This window comes from Felis catus, chromosome D2 (genome assembly GCF_018350175.1).
Source record: "Felis catus isolate Fca126 chromosome D2, F.catus_Fca126_mat1.0, whole genome shotgun sequence".
In the NCBI taxonomy this organism is placed as follows: Eukaryota; Metazoa; Chordata; class Mammalia; order Carnivora; family Felidae; genus Felis; species Felis catus.
Genome location: NC_058378.1, coordinates 6,580,656 through 6,604,062, shown reverse-complemented (window position 1 = coordinate 6,604,062; position 23,407 = coordinate 6,580,656). Strand labels below are relative to the sequence as shown.

At 42.8% G+C, this 23,407-nt stretch overlaps 1 protein-coding gene across 4 annotated transcripts in view; it reads left to right on the top strand.

Moving 5' to 3' along the window:
* The window catches only part of ASAH2 (N-acylsphingosine amidohydrolase 2), a 100,396-nt gene extending 77,551 nt beyond the window's left edge, over positions 1-22,845 (top strand). For 3 of the 4 annotated variants that reach the window (XM_045039862.1, XM_045039861.1, XM_045039860.1), the window contains exons 14-22: positions 591-706; positions 1,756-1,850; positions 3,011-3,050; positions 4,079-4,174; positions 7,552-7,647; positions 9,689-9,835; positions 14,859-14,918; positions 18,229-18,317; positions 20,300-22,845. In XM_045039862.1, the coding sequence (XP_044895797.1) occupies positions 591-706; positions 1,756-1,850; positions 3,011-3,050; positions 4,079-4,174; positions 7,552-7,647; positions 9,689-9,835; positions 14,859-14,918; positions 18,229-18,317; positions 20,300-20,489 (929 nt within the window). In that variant the 3' untranslated portion in view covers positions 20,490-22,845. The remainder of the gene's footprint in view (positions 1-590; positions 707-1,755; positions 1,851-3,010; positions 3,051-4,078; positions 4,175-7,551; positions 7,648-9,688; positions 9,836-14,858; positions 14,919-18,228; positions 18,318-20,299) is intronic. The other variant, XM_045039863.1, reaches the window with a different exon arrangement.
* The last annotated feature ends 562 nt before the right edge of the window (positions 22,846-23,407 follow it).

Sequence of the window (23,407 nt, the reverse complement as noted above, 5' to 3'; positions counted from 1 at the left end):
TATTTTCCTAATGAAATATAGATTCTAAGTTCATAGGTTTCAGAGTTAATGTAACTTTTCCCCAGATTGTTGCTTTCATGTGTGATTTTTTTTTTTTTACTGTGTGTGTGTGTGTGTGTGTGTGTGTGTGCGTGCGCGGGCACACACATGTGTGGATATTTAGGTGGAGAGTTAAGAGAGGCTCTTTCTTTGGGCCACAAGCCAAACAATCAGTGCTTCAAGTTGGAGATTGACGTTTTTAGTTTCTACAATGGGAAGAATGTGATTTAGTTCGTAAATCTACAGTTAATTATATCATTTTGTTTTTATTTGAAACATGAATGAGGAAGAGCAGTGGAAACAAAACCTTAAGGACCTTGAACAAAATACATTCTTTTATCCTATTGGCCACACCAAGGATCTAAGTAAATAATGACTCCTATTTTAGGAAGCACAGGAAATTTTGCCTCTTCTCTTATTCAATCTGTTTGGCACTCTTGGACAACAACCTTCATAACATCTTTGTAATGAAGTCACTGCTGTGCATTTGTCAAAGTGATGACATTTTTTTCAGAGCGTTAGAATCAAATTAGTGATAATATTCCTAACAGGGACAACAGTAGGGGATCCATTCTGGGACACTCTTCGGGATCAACTCCTGGGCAAGCCATCTGAAGAAATCAAAAGGTGTCATAAACCAAAGCCAATCCTTCTTCACACTGGAGAGGTAATGGATTTTGACCGTGATGGTAAACTTAGCATATTGTTATTTTAAAGCTTACGAATTGTCAGAGACAAATGATAGATCGTTACTGACATGGGAGTTCTTATTCAGATTTCACATCAAATTTTTAATATTAAAAATATGTGTATTAAGAATCACACTCTAAGGAATAAGAGGCATGATTATTAAATATTGCGACTTAGATTTTATGATAAATAACTGAAACGATTAAAACAGTGGAAAAGGAAAATTAGATCAACATCTACCTTATGCAGGACTCATTGATGTTGACTCCAGGAAAGGCGTTCAGACACAATTCTCTGCAGAGGAAAACATCTCAGGTCCCATAAAAAAGGACATGTCCATACCTCCATTTTCTCACAATTCAGGCAACATGTTTAACTAAAGCAATATTCTTTTAATACCGCTTTGGGCCATGGATTTTCACATTCTGATCGTCAAAACTTCACGTTGGTGTTCATAATGTAAGTTGTTGATGTGGAAAAAATTTTAAATAGAGTTTTTTTCTTCCTCTAGTATTCGATTAGAATTCTTCAGGAAGAAGAAAGAGAGGAAAGGAAGGGATAGAGGAAAAGCTTGCACACTAATCTGACTATGGAAAAGGATAGATTGTCTTGGAGAAAACTTGGAAGGCAAGGCAAGACTTGGTAACTGGACTCAAAAGGGAAGTCATTAAGCTAAGCCGTTCCCATGGTGGTAAAATTACTTATTCACCTTGCACACTCCTCTCTGGCTTGTCTATTGCACATTGCGATTCTACCATGCCAGGTCCACCAAAAACTTCACGGATGAGAAAGCAAGTTCAGGTCAATGGGGCATTGGCACTGAGATCCATATGTTATGACCAGATAGAATATTGAATACTACCTCATTAATTAGAAAGAAAATCTATGGTAGGAGGAGAAAGCACCGAAAACAGCTGGAAACATTTAAAATCCTTTAATAAAGGGAATTCTCTGAGCATCATCTGTCGCTTGCCCATATAGAGAGCAATATCCTTTCACACAGTTTTCACATTTGGGGTTTTTTAGCTGACAAAACCGCACCCGTGGCACCCAGACATCGTTGATGTTCAGATGATCACCGTTGGGTCCTTGGCCATAATTGCCATCCCTGGGGAATTTACGTAAGTTTTCTTTGTTACTTTATAGTTAAAAATGTAATTACTGGGTATGTGTTTCTGTTGCAATCACTTCTTCTCGGAGGGTGGGGGGCAAATAATTCTGCACTAGCTCCTTTGTATCTCACTGTATCATACTCTTTTTTCAGTTTTCCCCACTTGGGATCTTGCGGCAAATTCTGAAACCCTGACCCTCCTTTTATCCCCACGACCGACTCTTCTCTTCCTTCACCTCTTTGTTCAGATCTCTAACAGAGATGCCAGTCCTGCTGACCCCAGCTCACACTGTCCTTACCGCCACCACCAAGTCCCCACAGCATCAGCAGCGGCCTCATAATTACAAGGACCGCCGCAATCGCCTTTTCATCCTTACTCTGCTTTCTGGTCCCTTTAGCCACGGTTGCCATCCCATTTCTTTTATTTGCTTGTTGACCATCTCCCACCCCGCCCCCCCCCCACCGCCCCCCCTGGAAAGTGAGCTTCATACCCTTGAATCCTTAGCCCTTAGAAGGGGGCCTCTTGGGGCGCCTGGGTGGCTCAGTCGGTTAAGTGTCCGACTTCGACTCAGGTCACGATCTCGCGGTCCGCGAGTTCGAGCCCCGCGTCGGGCTCTGGGCTGACGGCTCGGAGCCTGGAGCCTGCTTCCGATTCTGTGTCTCCCCTTCTCTGCCCCTCCCCCGTTCATGCTCTGTCTCTCTCTGTCTCAAAAATAAATAAATGTTAAAAAAAATTTACAAGGGGGCCTCTTATGTGGCAGATGCTGTGTTTTGTTAAGGATTCAATGAAAGAAGGAAACGGTAAATTCTTTGTAGGCAGGAGCATGTACACTCTCAACTTGCCTCAGTTCTTGCTAACATCGAACGCAGACAGTACATATTTTTGGGTCAACGAATGGAAAATGATCGTCGTCTTTGCCAGTGATATTCACGGAGGGCCTTTCCCTCCTCCAAGTCGTCTGTTCTCAGTTGAGGATTTGTTCTGAAGACGGGACAGCCAGGGGGAAAGGGGCTCAAGTTTAGCTCTGCCTCGTCACAGAGCTTGCACGCGCCTTACCGCGTTGTGTTAAGAGCCAGGATCCCGCCTGTCTTTCGCCGCAAGTTTTTCTGTGGTCTTTGCATGCTTTTGGAGTCGGGAACCACTTAGATAACTCTGTTTTCTTGACTCAGGACCATGTCTGGACGAAGACTTCGGGAGGCCGTTCAAGCAGTGAGTTAAAAATGAAATAAAATATGTATACCTTTATATTTGGGGAGGAGAAAACAATTCCCTAATCCTGCGATCTGATACCTTTTAAATTAATCGTTGCTAAGATGCCTAGAGTTTCACACACTTGAAAGTAATGCGTAGAGGGGTGCCTGTGTGGCTCAGTCGGTTAAGCATCCGACTTTGGCTCAGGTCATGATCTTGTGGTCTGTGAGTTCAAGCCCCGTGTCAGGCTCTCTGCTGACAGTTCAGAGCCTGGATCCTGCTTCCCGTTCTGTGTCTCCCTCTCTCTGTGCTCCTCCCCCACTCAGGCTTTGTCTCTCTTGCTCTCAAAAAATAAATAAAACATAAACAATTTAAAAAAAAATAAAAAAGGAAGTAATGCGTGGAGGTGAATATGAAATATTAGTGGTATAAAAATAAGCTTAAAAATGAGAAGGAAGCTATAATCCGGTTTAAATATTTTATTGCTATATTTATCTATTAATAATTTAAAAATTGATAACGGTTTTACAGATCAAATAGTACATAACCCTACGTACCTTAATATCTTGAAGTTCTGTCTAAATAAAATCTAATCCACATTAGGAATTCTGTATTTTATCTGCATTTATGATTTTCTTCCTATTCAGGAAGGTAGTGTAGATGTTTCTAAAATGACGTAATCATACTTAGAGCCGGAAATAACCACTACGGTCAGCTAGTATCCTTCTATTATGCCTTTTAAGGAAACGGGCTTAGGGTCTGTATTTTAGTAATAAGAAGATTCTATATCTGCAAATTCAACCAACCAGTGAGATGTTCTTAGAGCCGCTGACTTGCCCACAGGTAGTGCAATTACGGCTCTAACTTTTCCCCAAGGCCTCGTGGGTACTTGCACACGGCCGAACAGTTTTGATCATTAGGAACGAGGTTAAGAGAGTCACCTTACACGAGATTCACATCTACGATTGTATGTTAAGTATAACTGGGCCGATAGGATACAGTACAGCGAAGAGCAATTTTATCGGGCTCTACCTTTCCCCCACCAGGAATTTGCAACCTATGGGATGCAGAACATGACCGCCGTCATTTCAGGCCTGTGCAACGTGTACACACATTACATTACCACCTTTGAAGAATACCAGGTAAAGTGGAAAGTTCTCGTCGCTTCAGTGAACTCTACCCTCATCAAGACTGTGGTGGCAAACGCAGGTTTCCTGTCTAGACTTCCTCAAAGGGGTTTTTGAGTGGTGATTTTGTTTGGGGACAGATGAGAGAATGATAAGCCAGAGGTCGTGTTGGGGAGGATTTGTATCTGGGAGTTTGCCCTTTCCAAGTTCAAGTCAGATTTGTATCTGGGAGTTTGCCCTTTCCAAGTTCAAGTCAGAATTCTGGCCTCACTGACCTCCACTTTTTCTGAAATGAGTTATTTTGTCGGGGGCTTTGGTAATGAGCGCGGGTGCTGGCCATGTCTCGGGAGTCCACGTGGAGGCATACAGTCTACTCCTTGACAAACGTCCAGTGACGCCAGCAGTGAGCTCTGTTGACTCTCCTGAAAAGTCCCTGTCTTCTAGGAGATCCTGTTGACTAAGGATTCCTAACTGTGGTACACTGGATGGGAATAATTTCCGTTTATCCAGTTTTGCATTCCTCTGTAACTGTTCACTTAGAATTTCCTTCCATTGTGAGTGTACGTTTCAAACAACGATAACACTAGCAGTACCTCTGACTTCGTCACCAATGGGGACCACAGACACGTTTTATATCACCTAGAGTTATTGCAGATTTGGAAACATTTCACTCTCGTTGCTATTTTAAAATCACAGGAGTCTGGGGGCGCCTGGGTGGCTCCTTCGGTTGAGCCTCTGACTTCGGCTCAGGTCATGATCTCACAGCTCGTGGGTTCGAGCCCCGCGTTGGGCTCTGTGCAGACAGCTCGGAGCCTGGAGCCTGCTTCAGATTCTGTGTCTCCCTCTCTCTCCACCCCTCCCCTGCTCGTGTTCTGTCTCTGTCTCAAAAAAAAAAAAAAAATCAGAGAGGAATTTAAATGTTTTGTCTAATAGCCTTGACAATTCAGAATAATAGATCTATAAACAGTAACGAATGTAAAAATTCCATTTCTGCATTATGAGTCGGAAGGGAGAGAAGAATATGTGAGAAATAAGAAAAAGAAGTTCACCGAAGGAGACACAGAAGCTATATCAATGTATCATTTTTGAGGAGGAAGGAAGGGAGAGAGGGGTGGGGTGGGTAACCCCAGGGAGAGAAAGGCCCAGAAACAGACAGGAACAGGTATACCAAGAGATGAGGAAAGCATGATTTGAGATAGATAACAAGGAGAGCAGCAGAGAGTTCAAGAAAGATGGGGAGGGGCGCCTGGGTGGCTCAGTCGGTTGAGCCTCCGACTTCGGCTCAGGTCATGATCTCACAGCTTGTGAGTTCAAGCCCCGAGTCGGGCTCTGTGCTGACAGCTTGGAGCCTGGAGCCTGCTTCGGATTCTGTGTCTCCTTCTCTCTCTGCCCCTCCCCCAATCACGCTCTGTCTCTGTCTCTCTCAAAAAATAAAAGCAAACATTAAAAAAAATTAAAAATAAAATAAAATCACAGTAGTTATTAGACCTTATTACTCAGTCAGGAAACACAAACATTACTCGTTATTCAATGAAGAAGAACAAACATTATGCTATCACAAAAATGGTCTATGAATGTTTGATTCATGTATTTCAGTCTCATTGGTTTTCTTTGTCAGCCATGTATTTTATTGTATGCATTTAGAAAACATTAACTCTGAGAGGGGTCCATAGGTCTCAATAGACTGCCAAAGGAGTCCAAAGGCACCAATAGGGTTAGGAACCCCTACTGGCTTCCCTTAGGGACACGCTCCTACAAGGACTAATATTAATTAATTTATTCACTACTTCATTCCACAGATATGTGTTGTGACAGATACTGTACTAGCCACTATCTGAGCATAACAATAAGTAACAATCTGCCCCTCCCCTCACGATTACTAGGATTTATGGTCTAGCAAAAGTCACAGAACAGCAGGTAATCACATTTCTGTGAAAGGGATGCAACAGGGTGATATGAAAACAGAGAGTGCAGGGGCGCCTGGGTGGCGCAGTCGGTTAAGCGTCCGACTTCAGCCAGGTCACGATCTCGAGGTCCGTGAGTTCGAGCCCCGCGTCGGGCTCTGGGCTGATGGCTCAGAGCCTGGAGCCTGTTTCCGATTCTGTGTCTCCCTCTCTCTCTCTGCCCCTCCCCCGTTCATGCTCTGTCTCTCTCTGTCCCAAAAATAAATAAACGTTGAAAAAAAAAATAAAAAAAAAAAAAAGAAAACAGAGAGTGCATTAGTCTATATTGGGCATTTGAGGAATGGAGACTGGCAGATTTTCTGGAAGATGTAACATCTGTGTGAGTTCTTGAGAATGAGTAAGGACTAGTTAGGCAAATAAAATTTAGGGAGGGAGCCGGTATTGGGGAAGCTATGCATGCAAAGGTCCGGGGGGTGGGCACTGAGTTGGTACATTTGTGGGGCCATAGTTCGTGCAGGATAGTGAGACAGGGACTAGTTGATGGAGAGGCATGGGTTGATGCAGCATCTTTTATGCTGTGCCCCAGAAAGAAGGCTCTAGAAAACTGAAGTAGAATTAATTGCAAGGGAGGAGTGTTCTGATCAAATTTGTGATCCAGAAAGGTCACTAGGATGGAAGGTGTAGCAAGATCAATTGGAAGATTAAGTGTGGAGGCAGAGAACTGACTGGGAAGCGGTGGTTATGATCCGGGTGAGAGCTGAGGGTTTGGCCACAGTAAAATCAGGAGACCCAGAGGACAATGAAAGAGTTCAAGAGATGCCAGGTAACGGGAGCTTGGGGGATTTACAGGATACAGGATGAGGGAGAGAGAGGAGTCTCTAAGATGTTGGGGGCGGGGGTGGCATTCACTGAGCTGAAGACTGTCGCAGGGAGAGGGGGTGCATTTGGAGTGATGGGATCCACTTAAGATTTGATAAGTCTGAGGTTCCTGTGGAAAAACCGAAGGCTTGCAGCTCAGCCAAAGGAGAGGAGATGTATCTGGTTCTAGTTTGTAGCTCCATGATGGTTAAATGTCCTTCTCGGGTCAGTACCCTCACTACCCATTTTCTCCAGGAGTTTCTGAGATTCTCATTCTCCCTCATTGTTTTTTTCTCCTGCTGTGCTCCTCGAGGGCAAACATTTATATTACAAGAACTTAACGTAGACTTAAGCTCAGGAGCCGTGCCCCTCTTTCAGAGTAGATGGGCTGGTCGTCCAAGTACCTTAAGCCGAGAGAAGCCACTGCCTTTCGCAAGTAGTTGGTGGGAGCCATTTACTTTAGCCGGTATATGGAAATGTCCACCCTCCGTTGTCATGATTAAATCTTGAATGAGGCCAGTTTGAATTATGTGAGATGTCCAGTATCACCCTTCACCAAAGACGTGGGACCTCTGTAAATGGGTCAAGGCATGTAGAACGGTGTATGATTCAGCCCTGCCTCTCCTGCAGGCTCAGCGATACGAGGCAGCTTCCACAATTTATGGACCACATACCCTGTCTGCTTACATCCAGCTCTTCAGAGCCCTTGCTAAGGCCATTGCTACGGTAACCAAAACTCATACGTGTGTGCGTGTGTGTGTGTGTGTGTGTGTCTCAGGGGTGGGGAGATGCGGAGGAAAGCCAAAGAAAACCTTAGCCGCAAATGTTCAGTTTTTTCAAAACCTTCATATTTAAAGAGTTTGTAGTTATGAGGTACCTCTAAGAAATGAAACCGATAGTGAATTCAGATTCAGTTAATACATTTTGGTGGTGACAGCTTTGCTCATATGTATTATCTCATGGTATGCTCATGATAGTCATGTGAATATGGCGGTATCATTCCCCCTCCCCCCCCCCCCCCACTTTTCAGATAAGCAAATTGGTTTGGAGATGATAGCTCACCGGGCTTACTCTAACTGTAGCTGGGAGTTGAACCAGTGTTCTCAAATCCCGGTGATGATCCTGCCAATGACGTCATGAGTTGAATGGGTCATTCCTTCTGAGATGCCCATTTTCCGTATTGTAGCATCTCTGAAATCAGGGTGCACCTTCCAATCAGAGGAATCTTATGGTTAAAATTAGTAGCATGTTTTTACTTTCTTGGTGGTTCAAAAACAATAGTTGCTATAATCAATAGAGGCGTAGATGCAATGAAGTACAGCAGGTACCTTGGAATGTGCATTCGCACGCATCTACCTAGAGTAAGTACATCTAAACAAGTTTCCTTGAAAGAACTCCACTTATGGGCATCTTCTTCTGGGATGCAGTTATTAATGAAACTGACTCTGGTGTCAGAAGATTACTCAACAAGCAGGATAAAGGGCATAAAATAATAAACAGATCTTTATATAATACCCCATAAGCCCCATGAAGGCTGAGAAAGAATTGGGGCATAGCACAGACTATAAAGCCTTTTCAAAGGAAGAGCTTGGTCATATCAAGTTGAAACAATGAAACACCTGTTTCTGTGGGTCCAAAAGTTGGATATTGGCAATCCCATTTGCTTCCTCTAATCGCCGACTGCGTGAAGTTTCAGTAGGAGGTCTTTACATAGGGTCTATTTTAATTACCCCGTTATTGTATTATCATAACACTCCTTCAGCTTCAGCTCTGGTACTTTTTTTTCAAAGTAGAACTGCTTTGATTTTCATCATAAAGGCTGTAACTAGTTATAGAATATTCAGATGATACAGCAAAGTAGGAACCCATAACCCACCCTGAGAGATGGCCTCTGTTTTCAGAGTTGTAACTTTCATTTACAACTATACGTCTACTGTTCCTCCCATAGAAATAGAGTCTTCAAGTTTTAGAGTGATACTTAGGAAGAAAGTGTGGTTCATTTTGTAGACATTTGTGTCACAGTCGATGCTATGCATCTGTATCTAAGATTAGCTATGCGATCTTGAAAAAGAATACTGAGTATCTCCAAGCTGATTTTCCCACTTGCAAAATGGGAATGCCAATCGATATTATGGCCATTGAAAAAGATTAAATATATAAAGTGAGGATTAGAGTACATTATGAAGGACTACTTAAAATTTGAGATCAGCGTTGCGATGGCACTATTAAAGGTGACAAATGTGGAAAACATAGGTTAAACCAGTCACGATATATGCTGATCTTAACTTTTAACTTAAAAGAGTGTTGATTGTATTTTTTAATTAGCACAGAGAAGGGTCTAGGGAAAAAAAGAAAACTTGGTACTGACTCTGGATAAGAGAGGTACAACACTTTTTAAAAGTAAAAGAGCTTATCATGTGTCCGGCCCTATCCAAAGTCACACGATTAAGGAATGGCGGTCCCAGAATCTAACCCTGAGTAGTGCTTACACTCAGATAGCTGAACTATACTGCCTTGGGCAGGGGGGTGGGGTGAAAGTATTGCCTATGACCCAAATTTTCCTCTGGCGACCAAAGTTTACATTCTGGATGTCTAGACTCACGTCTTAGCAAGTGCCCCCACATCTTGTTAAAGCTGTTAGCTCTCAGAGCGAGGATGTGTGTGTGGGCATTTCCTTTAATGAAGGCATTTCTGGGAGGTGGGAGCCTGGGGAAAGGGGCTTTGACTCTACATTGTGTGCTCCTTAAGCAAATGCTCTCTGTTCTAGGACACGGTAGCCAACCTGAGCAGAGGTCCAGAGCCTCCATATTTCAAACAACTGATAGCCTCATTAATTCCCAATGTTGTGGATAGAGCACCACTAGGCAGAAATTTTGGGGATGTTCTGCAGCCCGCGAAACCTACATACAGAGTGGTAAGGCTCACCAGGAGATCCAGAAGCCTGCGTCTGGGGATGGGGGAAAGATATTGTCTAATGTCACCAACTGCCTCTAATCATGATGCAGACCAGCTGTTAGCAATGATTTTGAAAATTGTTCTTAACTCTGCAGGGCCTCTGCAAACATCAGAATGGGGAAATATTTATTTTTCAGGTGGTCATCATGTAAAATCAAATTTCTAAAATCCAAATTATTCTTTTCTTAATTTTTTCGTTTCCATTTTCTTAAATGAACGAAGAAAATTCATTTTCTTAATGGATGGTCATGGAACCATTTGTTGGAACTAAGAAAAGTCTCTAAAGTCAAGGACAGGAAGAGCTTGTAGAAGTGAAGCAGGACTATGCCACTATTTTACATTGATCTTGTGTCCTGCAACTTTGCTAAATCATTTATCTGTTCCAGTAGATTTTGGGCGGGGGATGTGGATTCCTTACACATTTCTGCATATGTATCATGTCATCTGTGAATAAAAACAGGCTTCCTTATTCTTTTTTGGATTTCTTTTCTGGATGCCTTTAATTTTTTCCTTATTGCACTGGCTGGAACCTCCAATACGATGTTGAATAGAAGTTGTAAGACCGGGCATCCTTGTCTTGTTTCTAATTTTAGGAGGAAGAGTAGTCATTAAGTATGACGTTTTCTTTATGATTTTTGTAGATGCCTTTTATCAAGTTGAGAAAGTTCCCTTGTAGGCCAGTTTTTTCTCTTTTCTTTTCTTTCTTTCTTTTCTTTCTTTCTTTCTTTCTTTCTTTCTTTCTTTCTTTCTTTCTTTCTTTCTTTCTTTCTTTCTTTCTTTCTTTCTTTCTCTCTCTCTCTCTCTCTCTCTTTCTTTCTTTCTTTCTTTCTTTCTTTCTTTCTTTCTTTCTTTCTTTCTTTCTTTCTTTCCTCTAAGAATAGAGGTTGGATTTGTTTCAAATGATTTTCTATGTCTTCTGAAGTGACCATGAGGGATTTTGTCTCTTATTCTATTCATATAGTGTATCGCATTTGTTGATTTTCAGATATTAAATAAATACCCTTTAGTAATGGTGTATAATCCTTTCTATATGCTGTTGCATTTGGTTAGTTAATATTTTGCTGAAGTTTTATACTCACGTCCATGAGGACTTTTGCTGTCTTTTCACATGTTGTCTTAGTTGCCTTTTGTGTTAGGGAAACACTAGTCTCAAAGAATGAGTTAGCAAGGGTTTCCTCCTGCATTTTCTGAAAGTGCATAGAACATATTGGTATTATTTCTTCTTTAAATATTCTATCAGATTTTTCAGCAGAGCCACACAGACCTTGGCTTCTCTTTATGGCAAAATTTTTATTTACTAATTCAATTTCCTTACTCCTTATAAGCCTAACCAGATTTTCTATTTTTTCTCGAGTCAATTATGTATCTTTCTCAGCATTTAATTTGTCTTGAGGAATCTGTATCTTCCTAAAAGTTTGGATCTTCCTAGGAATTTGCCTGTTTCATGTAAGTTGTCTACTTTGTTGAGAGAAAGTTCATAATAGGTTCTCACAATCCTTTTAATTTCTGTAGGGCCAACAACAATGTCCTTTCTTTCTTCCTGATTTTGATAATTTCTGTCTTCAAAGCGCTGGCTTTTAGCTTCATTGATTTTATCTTTTTTTTTTTTTTTCTGTTTCTGTTTCACAGATTTTTGCTCTGGTGTTCTGTGTTCTTCCTTCTGATGGCTTTGATTTGATTTTGCTCTTCTCATTTTTTAAGGTTGGAAGCTCTTCTTATGTGTGAGTGTACCTTTTTTTTTTTAATTCCTCTGTTGATTTTTTAAAAATGATAGATATTTTTAATTATTTTTCTAGCCGTCTTCGAGACTCAAGAAGTCTCTCCTCTCCACGCTCTACACTCGGTAGTTGTGACAGCAGACGTATAGAGGTTCTCCCCACACCAAGCAATTCTTTAGTCCTCTGCAGACACCCCGTTGGTGTCCTACAATTGAATTCACTTCTGACACTGTCTGCTGGGGGTTGGCACATACTCCACGGGTTGAGGGCTCAGTCCCACAGACCGGACCCCCCAGCCCCTCACGCTTCAGATACCAACGGCGAATCTAAGTTGTCGCATCTGCTTCTGACCCATTGGCCAAGAACTGGAGATCCCCATGAGCCCCATCTCGGGTTAAGTAACTTGCTAGAACAGGCTTAGAGAACTCAGGAAAACAGTTTACTTGCTAGGTTATACACAGATACGACTCAGGAACAGCCTGAGGGCAGAGACGCAGAGAGGGCAAGGGGTAGGGGAGGGAATGTGAAGCTTCCATGAGCTCTCCAGGAAGGGCCCCCTACCAGCTTCTCCAAGCATTCGCCAACCTAGAAGCTCTGGTGAACCCTAGACTTGAGGGACTTTTATGCTGATTAAATCATCAGCTGTTGATGATGAACCCAACTCCCAGCCCCTTTCCAGTCCCTGGAGATCAGGGCGTAGGACTTGATCCTTTCAACCATCTAATCACCTGGTTGATTACCTGGCACCAGCCCTCACCTTGAGGCTATCGGGAAACCCACACCGAAGGCCATGTCACTAAGGTGCAATCAGACCCATCCTTCGGGGATTCTAAGGCTGGAAATGTGCCAGGAAATGGGGGCAGGAAGGGAGGCTTAACTGACTGAGCCCCCCGCCAGGTGCCCCTAGAATATTTTGAATTGAGCCCACGTATTTACCCTTCGGGTGCTGCTTACTGTTTCTGAGGAATTTGAGTTATTGTTACCATCTAGCATCATTTCCTTTCAGCACGAAGAACTTCCACTGGTATTTCTCGAAGGGCAGGTCTGTAACAACATAATCTCTCAGGCTTCATTGATCTGGAAGGGCTGTATTTTCCCTTTATCTCTGAAGAACATTTCGCTGTGTTCTTGGTTGCCACATGTTTTTCTTTCATTGCTTTGAATGTGTCACACGGTCGCCCCGTTCTTTGCTCTCTAATGAGAAGTCGATTGCTAATCCTGGGGTGTGCCTGTAAGTAATGCATTATATTTCCCTTAACTGCTTTCAAGAGTTTCTTTTCTTTTTTTGTCTCTGACTGCCATCCGTGTGCTACAATGTATCTAAGTATGAAACACTTTGGGATTATCCTACTTGGGATGTCTTGAGTTCCTTGGCTCCTCAAGGTAATGTTTATCAAGTTTGGGAAGATTTCATCCATTATTTCTTCAAAAAGAGTTTTGTTTGTTTCTCTCTTTCCTCTAATTCAGGGTCTTCTGTTTTGTGAATGTCAGTATACCTGAGGTCCCGTGTGTTTTTGGGTTTTTTTTTTTTTTTTGAGGCTTTATCAATTTTTCTTCACTTTTCTCTGTCCATTCTTCTGATAAAATAATTTGTAATTGATAAATGCTAGTTCACTTATCCTCTCTTCTGTCATCTCGTATTTGCTATTAAGCCCTTACTGAGGAATTTCTCACATCAGTTGTGATTTTGGGTTCCAAAACATCTGATTGGATGCTTAATCCATCTTTAAAGTTACTTCTCCTAGGGCGCCTGGGTGGCTCAGTTGGTTGAGCATCTGACTCTTGATTTCAGCTCAGGGTTCGTGAGTTTAAACCCCACATAGGGCTCTGTGCTGATAGCGTGGAGCCTACTTGGGATTCTCTCTCTCTCTCTCTCTGCCACTCCCCCCCCATTCTCTCTCTCTCAAAATAAACAAGTAAACATTTTTTTAATTAAAAAAAATAAAATAAATAAAATTACTTTTCTTCACTGAGGTTCTCTAGGTCATTATCATCATAAGAATTTCTTCAGTCCTTTACACATAATTTCTATTAGTTCACAGAACATCCTTATAACAGCTGCTTTGAAGTTTGTGTCTGGTTTAACAGCAGTGTCTGGGGTATGGAAAGTCAGTTTTGATTGCTGCTTTTTCCTCTTAATGTGAGCCATGTTTTCATATACGCACATCTCATCATTTTTTGTTGTTGAATCCTGGATGTGTTTTGCTATATTGTAGCAATTCTGGATTCTGGCCTCACCTCTCCACCCCCGGCCTTGTTGTTTTTGTTTGTTTGTTTGCTCATCGAAAACGTGACTAAATTAGTGAGCTCTGTCTCTCTTAAGTGTGGCTCTCAAGGTGTTGCCCCCGTAGTTACCTCACTTAGTGTTCAGCCCAACATTGATCAGAGTTTGTGCTTGGATGCTTCGGGGAGTAAGAATTTCAGTCTCTGCGGACGCAGTCTTCTCTTGGCTTCAGGTGGTTGTCTTACAGAGTTGAGAGGAACTTCCCACACCTCTCCAGAGTTCTCTCTCTCTCTGTGGCTCTCCTCTGTCCGGTGCCCTCTTCTCTCTGTCACTCTACCTCGTCAACGCAAGACTTCCTGGCCTTCGTGGACTCCACAAGGCTGCCTTACTTTGCCTGAGCTCTGCCTCTTTGTGCTGTGAATGGCACGCTCTGAAGGCGTTAAGTTGATCACTGTGTCTGTTTTCCATCACTCTAGGATCACTCTTTCCATTGCTTGTTTTCCTTGCCCTGCAACCATTGTATAATACGCACCTGTCCAGCTCTTCTAGTTGTTTCCAGTGCGGGGGATGGGGCGGGGGGGGAGGGGGGAGACGCACACCCTGTCGTTCTGCCTCGTATCTCGTTCATGCCAGTGTAAGCGCAAGTCACTCGTGGGAAGTTTTGATCGCTCTTATGTAAGTCAGTCCATTTCCTATATGTGTGTTGGAGGGAAGTGTGAGAAAATAGCAAAGGCTGAAGAAGCCGCTTTAATGCGCTGTCGCTGACATGAACCATAGCTCTGTTTTCATCTACACCTGAATATACTAAAGGCAAATTCACTGGCGAAAAATTGTAGAGCAATTTACTGGCCCCAAATTCCTGTGTCCACTCTTGCAAGGGCATGTTCTCTGATATTCTGAGAAGATAACTCATTTGGTTGAATAGAATAAAATCTGTACAGGTGCCCAGCATCCTAGAACATTTCATAAATCGTGGCCTAAATCTGAGCCCAGCAAAGAATGCTTTTATCAAAACTCATAAAATGAGTTTTTATTTTCAGGGAGAAGTTGCCGAAGTGATATTTGTAGGCGCTAACCCAAAGAATTCAGCAGAAAACCAGGTAAGCATCAATGATTCTTTTTATAGATTTCAACCCACTTTTCAGTCTTTGTTTGAAAATCCTTCTAGAGGTTAACAACATAATGACAAAATATTCCTACTTGATTTTCATCTTATTTTTTTAAATTTTTTAAATGTGTATTTATTTTTGAGAGAGGAACAGAGAGAAAGAGAGAGACAGGCAGAGAGAGAGGGAGACACAGAGGCTCTGAGCTGTCAGCACAGAGCCCCATGCAGGGCTCAGACCCACAAACCATGAGACCGTGACCGGAGCCGAAGTCTGATGCTTAACTGACTGAGCCACCCAGGTGCCCCTCATCTTATTTTTTTAAGTGTGGGAAATTTTTCAGTAGGAACAGTAATGTAGAATTAAGTCTGGGAAAAAAAGCACATGGAAACATTTAACTGGCTCTGCTTAGGCTCACATCTTGCACAATACAGAAAGAACTGCACTATCTCTTAAGAAGATATAAATTTGAGTACAATCCCATTTATGTATTCCAATTTAGAAACCCTACTAAATTTGGGAAAATAAAGCGCCAAGGATGAAGTGTATCTTTGGTTCCTTCCTACCCCTGTTTTGGCCCCTCTCCTCCAGGATCCTGGCCTCTGGTCCTACCTATACTGTCGTGGAGGGGGTGCCCTCCTGGCTTGGAGCCCTTTATCTTGCATTTGCCATGTCCCTGCTCTTTACTACTGGCGCTAATTGGGTATTTATTTCTTTACCTCAAAAAATGACACAAGAAATACATGTTCAATGTAAAAATAGGCAATATAGAAGGTTTTTAAAGCAGAATAGGAGGGGCGCCTGGGTGGCTCATTGAGTTAAGCGTCCGACTTCGGCTCAGGTCGTGATCTCATGGTTTGTGGGTTCGAGCCCAACATCGGGCTCTGTGCTGACCGCTCGGAGCCTGGAGCCTGCTTTGAATTTTGTGTGTCCGTCTCTCTCTGCCCCACCCCTGCTCGTGTTCTGTCTCTGTCTCAAAAATAACATAAAAACATTAAAAAAAATAGAGTTCAAAAGTACCTGTCTTTCCATAAACGTTTTTAGAGGTAATAATTGTTCATAGTTTGTTACATATCAGTTCATACTTTACTGTTTTTATATCCACATGGAAGACACATGACAAAGTGCACATATGTAATATGGCTATTAATAAAATGAATTCATTTTACTCCTCTGTAACTCCTTTAGAATGTTCTCATAACTACCCAAGCAATAGCTAGATATGTTCTAGTTGTAAAAATTCAAACAACAAAGAAAGCTGTAGAAGAAAAGGAGTAAGTGTACAAAAATGATTTCGAGGTCAGGCTGCTTTTTATTGTGGTCGAGGGTACGTTTATTCCGTCCACGAGCCATTCTTCCCAGGGACCATTGTTACTTACAACCCCAAACGCCTTTTCTCCTGATCCGCCTTCCATTTCCGTTCACTGAAATCTCATTATTGCTGTGATAATAATTGTGGCAAGAGGACATTGGCAAATACGCCATTAGGGAAAAATGTTCTACTGCTCGGAAAGTCAACACGCACCTGTTTGCAATAATGTCTCTAGGCAAACTCTGTCATAATATTTGCATGTTTATAGCGTTGTTTTCGGGAGATCTCAAAGTGTGATTGCAAAACTGCGGGATTAATTGTCATTTGATATCCTTAGGGCGGAGAAAGACTAATCATCACTATTGCCATGGAGAAGCAGGAGACCAAAATGCTTAGAGCACTGTAATGAGAAAATAATTAATTCCTTAAAACATTTTTTTTGTAATGTTTATTTATTTTTGAGAGAGAGAGACAGAGCACAAGCAGGGGAGGGACAGAGAGAGAGGGAGACACAGAATCTGAAGCAGGTTCCAGGCTCTGAGCCGTCAGCACAGAGCCCGACACGGGGCTCGAACCCACAGACCGTGAGATCATGACCTGAGCCAAAGTCGAATGCTTAACTGACTGAGCCACCCAGGCTCCCCTAGAATTAATTTCTAAGGAGGCCCTGGGACTCAGCACACGGCAGTTTCCACTCCCCTCTTTTGTTGGTAATCGGGACCTCCTCACCTCTGCTTATTCTTTACAGGCGCTAAGTGAAGTGCTCTGTATACGTTGTCACCTCGGTCTAATTCAATCCTTACTTCTGTGCATTGGGTTACAGTTTATTATCCCCATGTTACAGACGAAGAAACTGAGGCCTAGAGAAAGATCCAGTAACTTGTATGAAGCAGTTGTGTGTCAGGAGGAGTTGTGTGTCAGGAGTTGTGTGTTGGGAGGTGGGAAATGGTAGTCACATAGTTCTGATAGTCAGTGGCCTACCCTCGTTCTCTGGTCCCCACTCTAGACCTGCGCGCCGGGGATCACCCTATCTCCTACTCCATCAACAGCCTCCCCGATGTCACTCTGCCCTAAATGGCCAGAAGCCATTCTCTTTACAAGTGACCATCATAGTGAAAACTTCTTCATTGAATATAACCCATCAGCTGAGTAATATTTTAGATAATCCCATGGCCCAGTTGTAAATAAGTGATCCATTCACCAGAGTGTTATTTGAACATCTACACGTGACAGGTGTAAAGGACTGTAACGGATAAAAATGAATGAGACACAGGTCCTGCCCTTACGGGCCACAATCTAAAGGTTTTGGGGGAAAATTAGAGATTATGGCCTCTGTATCTTTTAATTTGTTATATCAAATCTGCACTGTATTTGAAGCTGAATTGTTGGTCTGAAATGAATTATTATAGCAATTTTCCAATGGGGGAATGAAACCTGCTCGTGATGTGCTTTCTAGGAATCCATTATGACAAAATATAGGGGTTGCTTTCAGCATCTAAGACAGGAAAGGTTTATGCATCGTTTTCAATTCTTTCACTTGGGAGACATATTTACTAATAATTCATTTACCCAGAGATAGAAAGATGAAGAAACATTCCCATTTTCCCTCCTACGTCTTGAAATGACAAGAGAAAGTCTTGGAATATAGATCAATAAACATGTCATGAAAAGGCTTGACTTAGGCCTTTTTTAGAATCTCGAGTTTTATTCGGTCTCTTCTCTGCCCCGGTTTGCAAAATTTGCTATCAGCTCTAAAATTATGCTCCATTCACTTTTCTTAAAAAAAAAAAAAAAAGTCATGGTGTGTAACAGCATGGGTAGAGTGACATTCTGAAGACATCGCACGGAATGTAGAGAGAGATGCACTTGAGAATATGGACGAAATTCTAGTACATTTTCGCAGCTCAGCCTACAGACCACAAGGACGTACTTACAGGCAGGCACCTTTTATGACCGTGCGGGGTCTCATCAAATGTGTCAATTGCATTTCAGACCCATCAGACCTTCCTCACTGTCGAGAAATACGAGGCCACATCAGCAACTTGGCGGATAGTACATAACGACGCCTCCTGGGAGACACGGTGAGCTCGCCTGTTGGACATTTTGTCTTTCAAGCCATGGGAACAGTCGGTCAGTGATGCGGGGAAGACAAATGGGGACACGGGCTCAGGGCCGGAAATTACTGCTATCAAATTCCCGTGGAGCCTTCTGGCCATATTTAGTGGATTTATTCGACTCCATTTGGACTCTCTTTCCCTGCGAAACAGTGGGACATGTGCTACTGTCAGGAAAGGTGCTAATGAGGTTGTGGCCTCCATTTTTGTAAACATCTGTTAATTTTGTTCTTTTCTACGGCCACAGACATTACCCCTGAAGGCTGGCTAGCCTCAGCCATTCTTGCAAATGGGTCGCGAGGCACACGGGCCTCTGTAGAGCCTGACCGTTCCTTCTGGGAAAATAACAAGAGTCTATAGGCAAAATGATTACATGTTTATACGTGGCCAATGATTCTTCATTGGAATTACTAACACACGAGAAGCTTGAGCGTTTATCTTTTCCTGACTCCAGTGAGAAAGGAATTTGCTTCTGGAGTTTCCTCGGAGAGGCCTATCTCTGTGTTTTCGATACCAAATCCCTGAGCCGAATAAATATTTTGAAGATTTGCAAGTGGCATCTGAGATAAGAAAATGTTTTGGTTCCCGAGCGCATCCATTTCACACCGCAGGACAGTGGCAGGGGAGTGGGCAAAAATTTTGGCAACTTGTACCTGACTCACATCACCCTAGATTAGGTCATTAGTTGCGTGTTGGTTTCCTTCACGTGGTTAACTGAAAATAGAGCTGGGACCGTGCTGGGGCCCCTGTGATAGCCAGACATACATCTGGGCCTCAATTTTCCTCGGATGTTTAGGAATCTCGGGCACAGATCATTTTTAAACAAATAATAAATACATATTTAAGATAAGATTTTTAAACAAATAATAAATACATATTTAAGATAAGATTATACAGACGATAAAAAAGCATGATTTGTTTTCAAAAGCCCCAAACTGCAACAGCAGTGAACACTGAGGATACGTATAGGCTTGCTTCTGCCTTGTTCAGCAGCAGCTGGAATGTCACCTCTGTCATGAGAGCACGGGGCCCGTCGCTGAAACACACAGAATGTTGAGGACGCTCTCTCCACCCAGGGAACTTACTGTCTACACAGTTGGGGTTATCAGTCAGCCACCCATTCCATCTCACTTACCTGCAAGAGTATCTCACCCGCTTGAGGTGGTCTACAAGGGCTCGTGTGAGCTGACTCCGTCTGTTTTTGTGACCTCAGCCCCTGTGTCACACTTCGCTGCCTCTTCCTTCTGCTCTTCCGCTGCACCACGTTTTTTCCTGCTCGGAACGCTTCGCACCCTCTGTTCCTTCTACCTAGAATGTCTTTCCTCTGGGCACGTGTGGGTTCAGCTTAAAGAACATCTCCGTAGAGATACCGCTGCCATACTTGTTTCGTTTCACCCACCACTTTTAAAAATCATTTCTCGGTTTACCCGTTCACTGCCTTTCTTCCCCCCTTGCCCTAGTAGAACACAAGCTCCATGGAACTTGGAGCCATGTCTGTCTTGCTTACGGCCATATCCTCATGCCTCTAGAAAAGAGTCTGGCGCGTGCACTCGTGAAGTATATATTTTTAACAAATGAATCTGGCTGGGAGAGGAAGTGTCAGTTGAAGCAGAGGTCAGCGAGGGCAGAAACAGTGCCACAGCCGTTCTCAAACAGGAGACATCCCGTGTTCTGAGTATCGGGTGAGGCTTTTTGGGGATGGACAAGGTTTGGGTGGTTATAAAGGTAGAACAGGTAAGACAATTTCTACAAATGCCTATTAACTAACGGTTCCCTTCTAGAAAGTATTTGTCCCTGTTTTGTTCATTGCTGCACTCTCAGTATCTAGGGGAGTGCCTGGCTTGCGGTCGGTACTCCCTGAATGTTCGTATAATGACCAGTCCTACCTTTGTCGAATCACACCTTTTTAAGAGCAAAACTTGGTTTGTTTGTTTGTTTCCTACCAACAGTTTCTATTGGCACAAGGGATTGCTGGGTCACAGCAATGCGACGATACAATGGCATATTCCGGGTACTGCCCAGCCTGGAATCTACAGAATGAAATACTTCGGACACCATCGGAAACAGGACTTTCTCAAGCCGGCCGTCATACTTCCATTTGAAAGCACTTCCTCCGCCTTTGAAGTTGTAACTAGTTAATGAAAAGTTGACGAATAATTTAACGCGTGGCTGTCCTCCCTAATTTATAAAAATGATTTCACACGAATGTAAACAATTGGGATGACCTCTATAATTGTCCCTGTTTGAGGACAGATAGTTTCTTGTGAATGGGACAGAGGTGTGTATGTGTGTGTGTGAGTGTGTGTGTGTGTGTGTGTGTGTGTGTGTGTGTGACTGGTGGTCTAGAGCCTAACACATGATTTTCCTCGGGGCCTTGCAACTGTTTGAAGGGACAGTTCCCCTCGATATAAAGCCTCTGAAAAGCTAGTAAGAGTGGCTGAAGATGTGTGAACAGTGGTTCAAGTATTTATTTATAGAATTATTGAGTGTTAGGCTGGGAAAGTTTAAAAAGCTCCTGTAGTTGGAGTCTTCATTTTGCAGATGGGAATGATGAAGTTTCATGGATTGAAGATGCACAAAGGCTACAGGACCTCTCCCCCCATCACACTTTAAAAAAAATAGTATATAAACATCGACCACAAACGTATAAGTCCAATTAGAGGCAATTGGTGTGGAAATGAGCATGTCAGCTTTTCTCTATTTAGCATAGCCTCTCCAAGCGATTACCCTGGACTTGATGTACCTGGTCCAGAGTTGTCGATATTGGTAAATTATTTCTGGCCTCCAGAGGCCAAGTAGAGGAAAGTCAGACTTAGAATATTTTGATCACGCCCTGTGTTTCCCTAAGTGCCCTTATCCCTCTGAATTGTGTCTCCTCTCCTCAAGACTGGTTCTAAGTGATTTTGACTGTTTTCACTAATCAAATTCACCCCCAAAACCCAAGACTTGCCGTTGGTGTAGATATTAAAACAAAAGTGTTAGTGGATTGGAAGTCAGTCCTCAAAGAGCAAGACCTAAAATTCATTTATCTGTTCTTTTATCGCTCACTTACTCGTGGACCCATTCAATCACACAGTATTTATTAACACCTACATGCCCAGTATTGTACTAGTGTTGGGCCTTGATAATTAGTTATCACATTTCAGATGATGTATAAGTGTCAAAAGCGGACTGTTGTGAAGAAGAAAATACTCAACTGAGGATATCAATTTTGGAAGGCATTTAAAAAGCAGTCGTCTTCAAGTCCTATCTCACGTGTAATCTGTGTTGGGTGCTCGAATTTTGGGGGAAAGAGGCTCCAGACAATTTGGACAAAGTTGTTTCAAAAGTAATTCGAGGGCCTTATGAAACTCCCAGTCCAACGTCCCGAAGAATGAGATAGGACAATCTGACATTGATTGCCTGAAAGTACCAATTCCATTTAAAATTATCCAAGTTAACTGGCGCTAGCTCCCAGGCTACAAAGGAAATTTCCCAAACCCAAATCATGCTTTTGTATGAATGGCAGAGCTTTAGCATTTTAGGGAAAAATCAACCTTAATTTCAAAAACAAACTCTACGGCTTGAAAATAGTAATGATGCTAATCACGATGAGACTGACATTCATCTAGCTGTGACTCAACAGGCCGTATTGCATTGGAACAAACCCGGAATGCTTTTTGATGACCCAGGGCTCTGGTTCTATGAGAGTTCACGGCTGGAGAATTAGCTCATCAGGATTCCAAAGGGTAGCGATCATTTTTCCTAATGACCCGCACTGTTTGCTATCACAGTTCAGAGTCTTCCCAAGAGCAAGGAATTCTGAAAGTAGTTGACCTTAGATAAATTATATCAGAACTGATGATAAAATTGTTCTCATGACTCAGAAGCGTACTGAATTTTTTCCCACTACCTCCATGCCTCCCACTGCAACTTTCCTCAGTGGACCTGTGAGTCCCTGTCGTTCACTTGGACCTGTGCCAAGCCAGACACTGCATTGCCTCGTACTGATGCTTCTGCACCAGCCCTCTGTCCACCAGGACTCCTGCCCCCAAAGAACCTGCAGAAACCTGTCTGCACGCCCGCTGCCCTCTCTTCCAATCCAATTCCATTTTCTGCATTTTGTATGTAAAAATAAGACCAGATCCTGCCGCTGTAGAAACCATAGCTATTCACTTGTGTGTAAAAGAACACCACAAAAGAGGCAGTGATCTGTTAACATACAAACCTAGATCCAGGCTGTGTCATTGGAGCCAGACTATGGGGAGAAAGCCCCTGAAATTGGCGGCGAATATGGGGAAAAGGGGGCTGCTTGGGGGGGAGAACGCTTCTGCAGAAGATTTTGTGTCTCATGTCAAAGTGTCTGCATTTTGTTTGTTGTATTCTGCCTTCTCTGGTTTTAAGAATGCTGTGACTTCCTTAAAAAGCACTGACTGATCCCCCTACAATTTTTGATGAGTATTATATCAATTGCTAATATTCAATATAAGACTTAATAATAAATCACTGAATACAATTGTGAATGTATGGTCTATGGAGAAGTGGAACACTTGTTTTTCTTTTTAAAAACATTTTTTTAATGTGTATTATTTTTGAGAGAGAGAAACAGAGTGTGGGTGGGGGAGGGGCAGAGAGAGAGGGAGACACAGAATCAGAAGCAGGCTTCAGGCTCCGAGCTGTCAGCACAAAGCCTGATGCGATGCGGGGCTCAAACTCATGACCATCGCAGGGCTCCAACTCACGAGCCGTGAGATCATGACCTGAGCCGAAGTCGGACGCTCAACCGACTGAGCCACCCAGGTGCCCTTTGTTGTTTTTAAGAGATGGACTGAACGGTGCTGGATTCCATGTGGGTCAGGTTGGAAAGTGATATGGATGGTCTCTGTAAGTAACCACCCAAACATAAAGGGTCCACTTCGTCCGTTCCTGCGCTCCAAAGATGTATTGCTGGAAAAATACATACAGTTGAACATATTTTAGTGCTAGGGCAACCGAGAGTTTCCTAGGCAGGTAGTTATCTGTAAAATTGTCTCATGAGCTAATTCTGAAGATGCTAAGAATGACTATATTTGTGAATA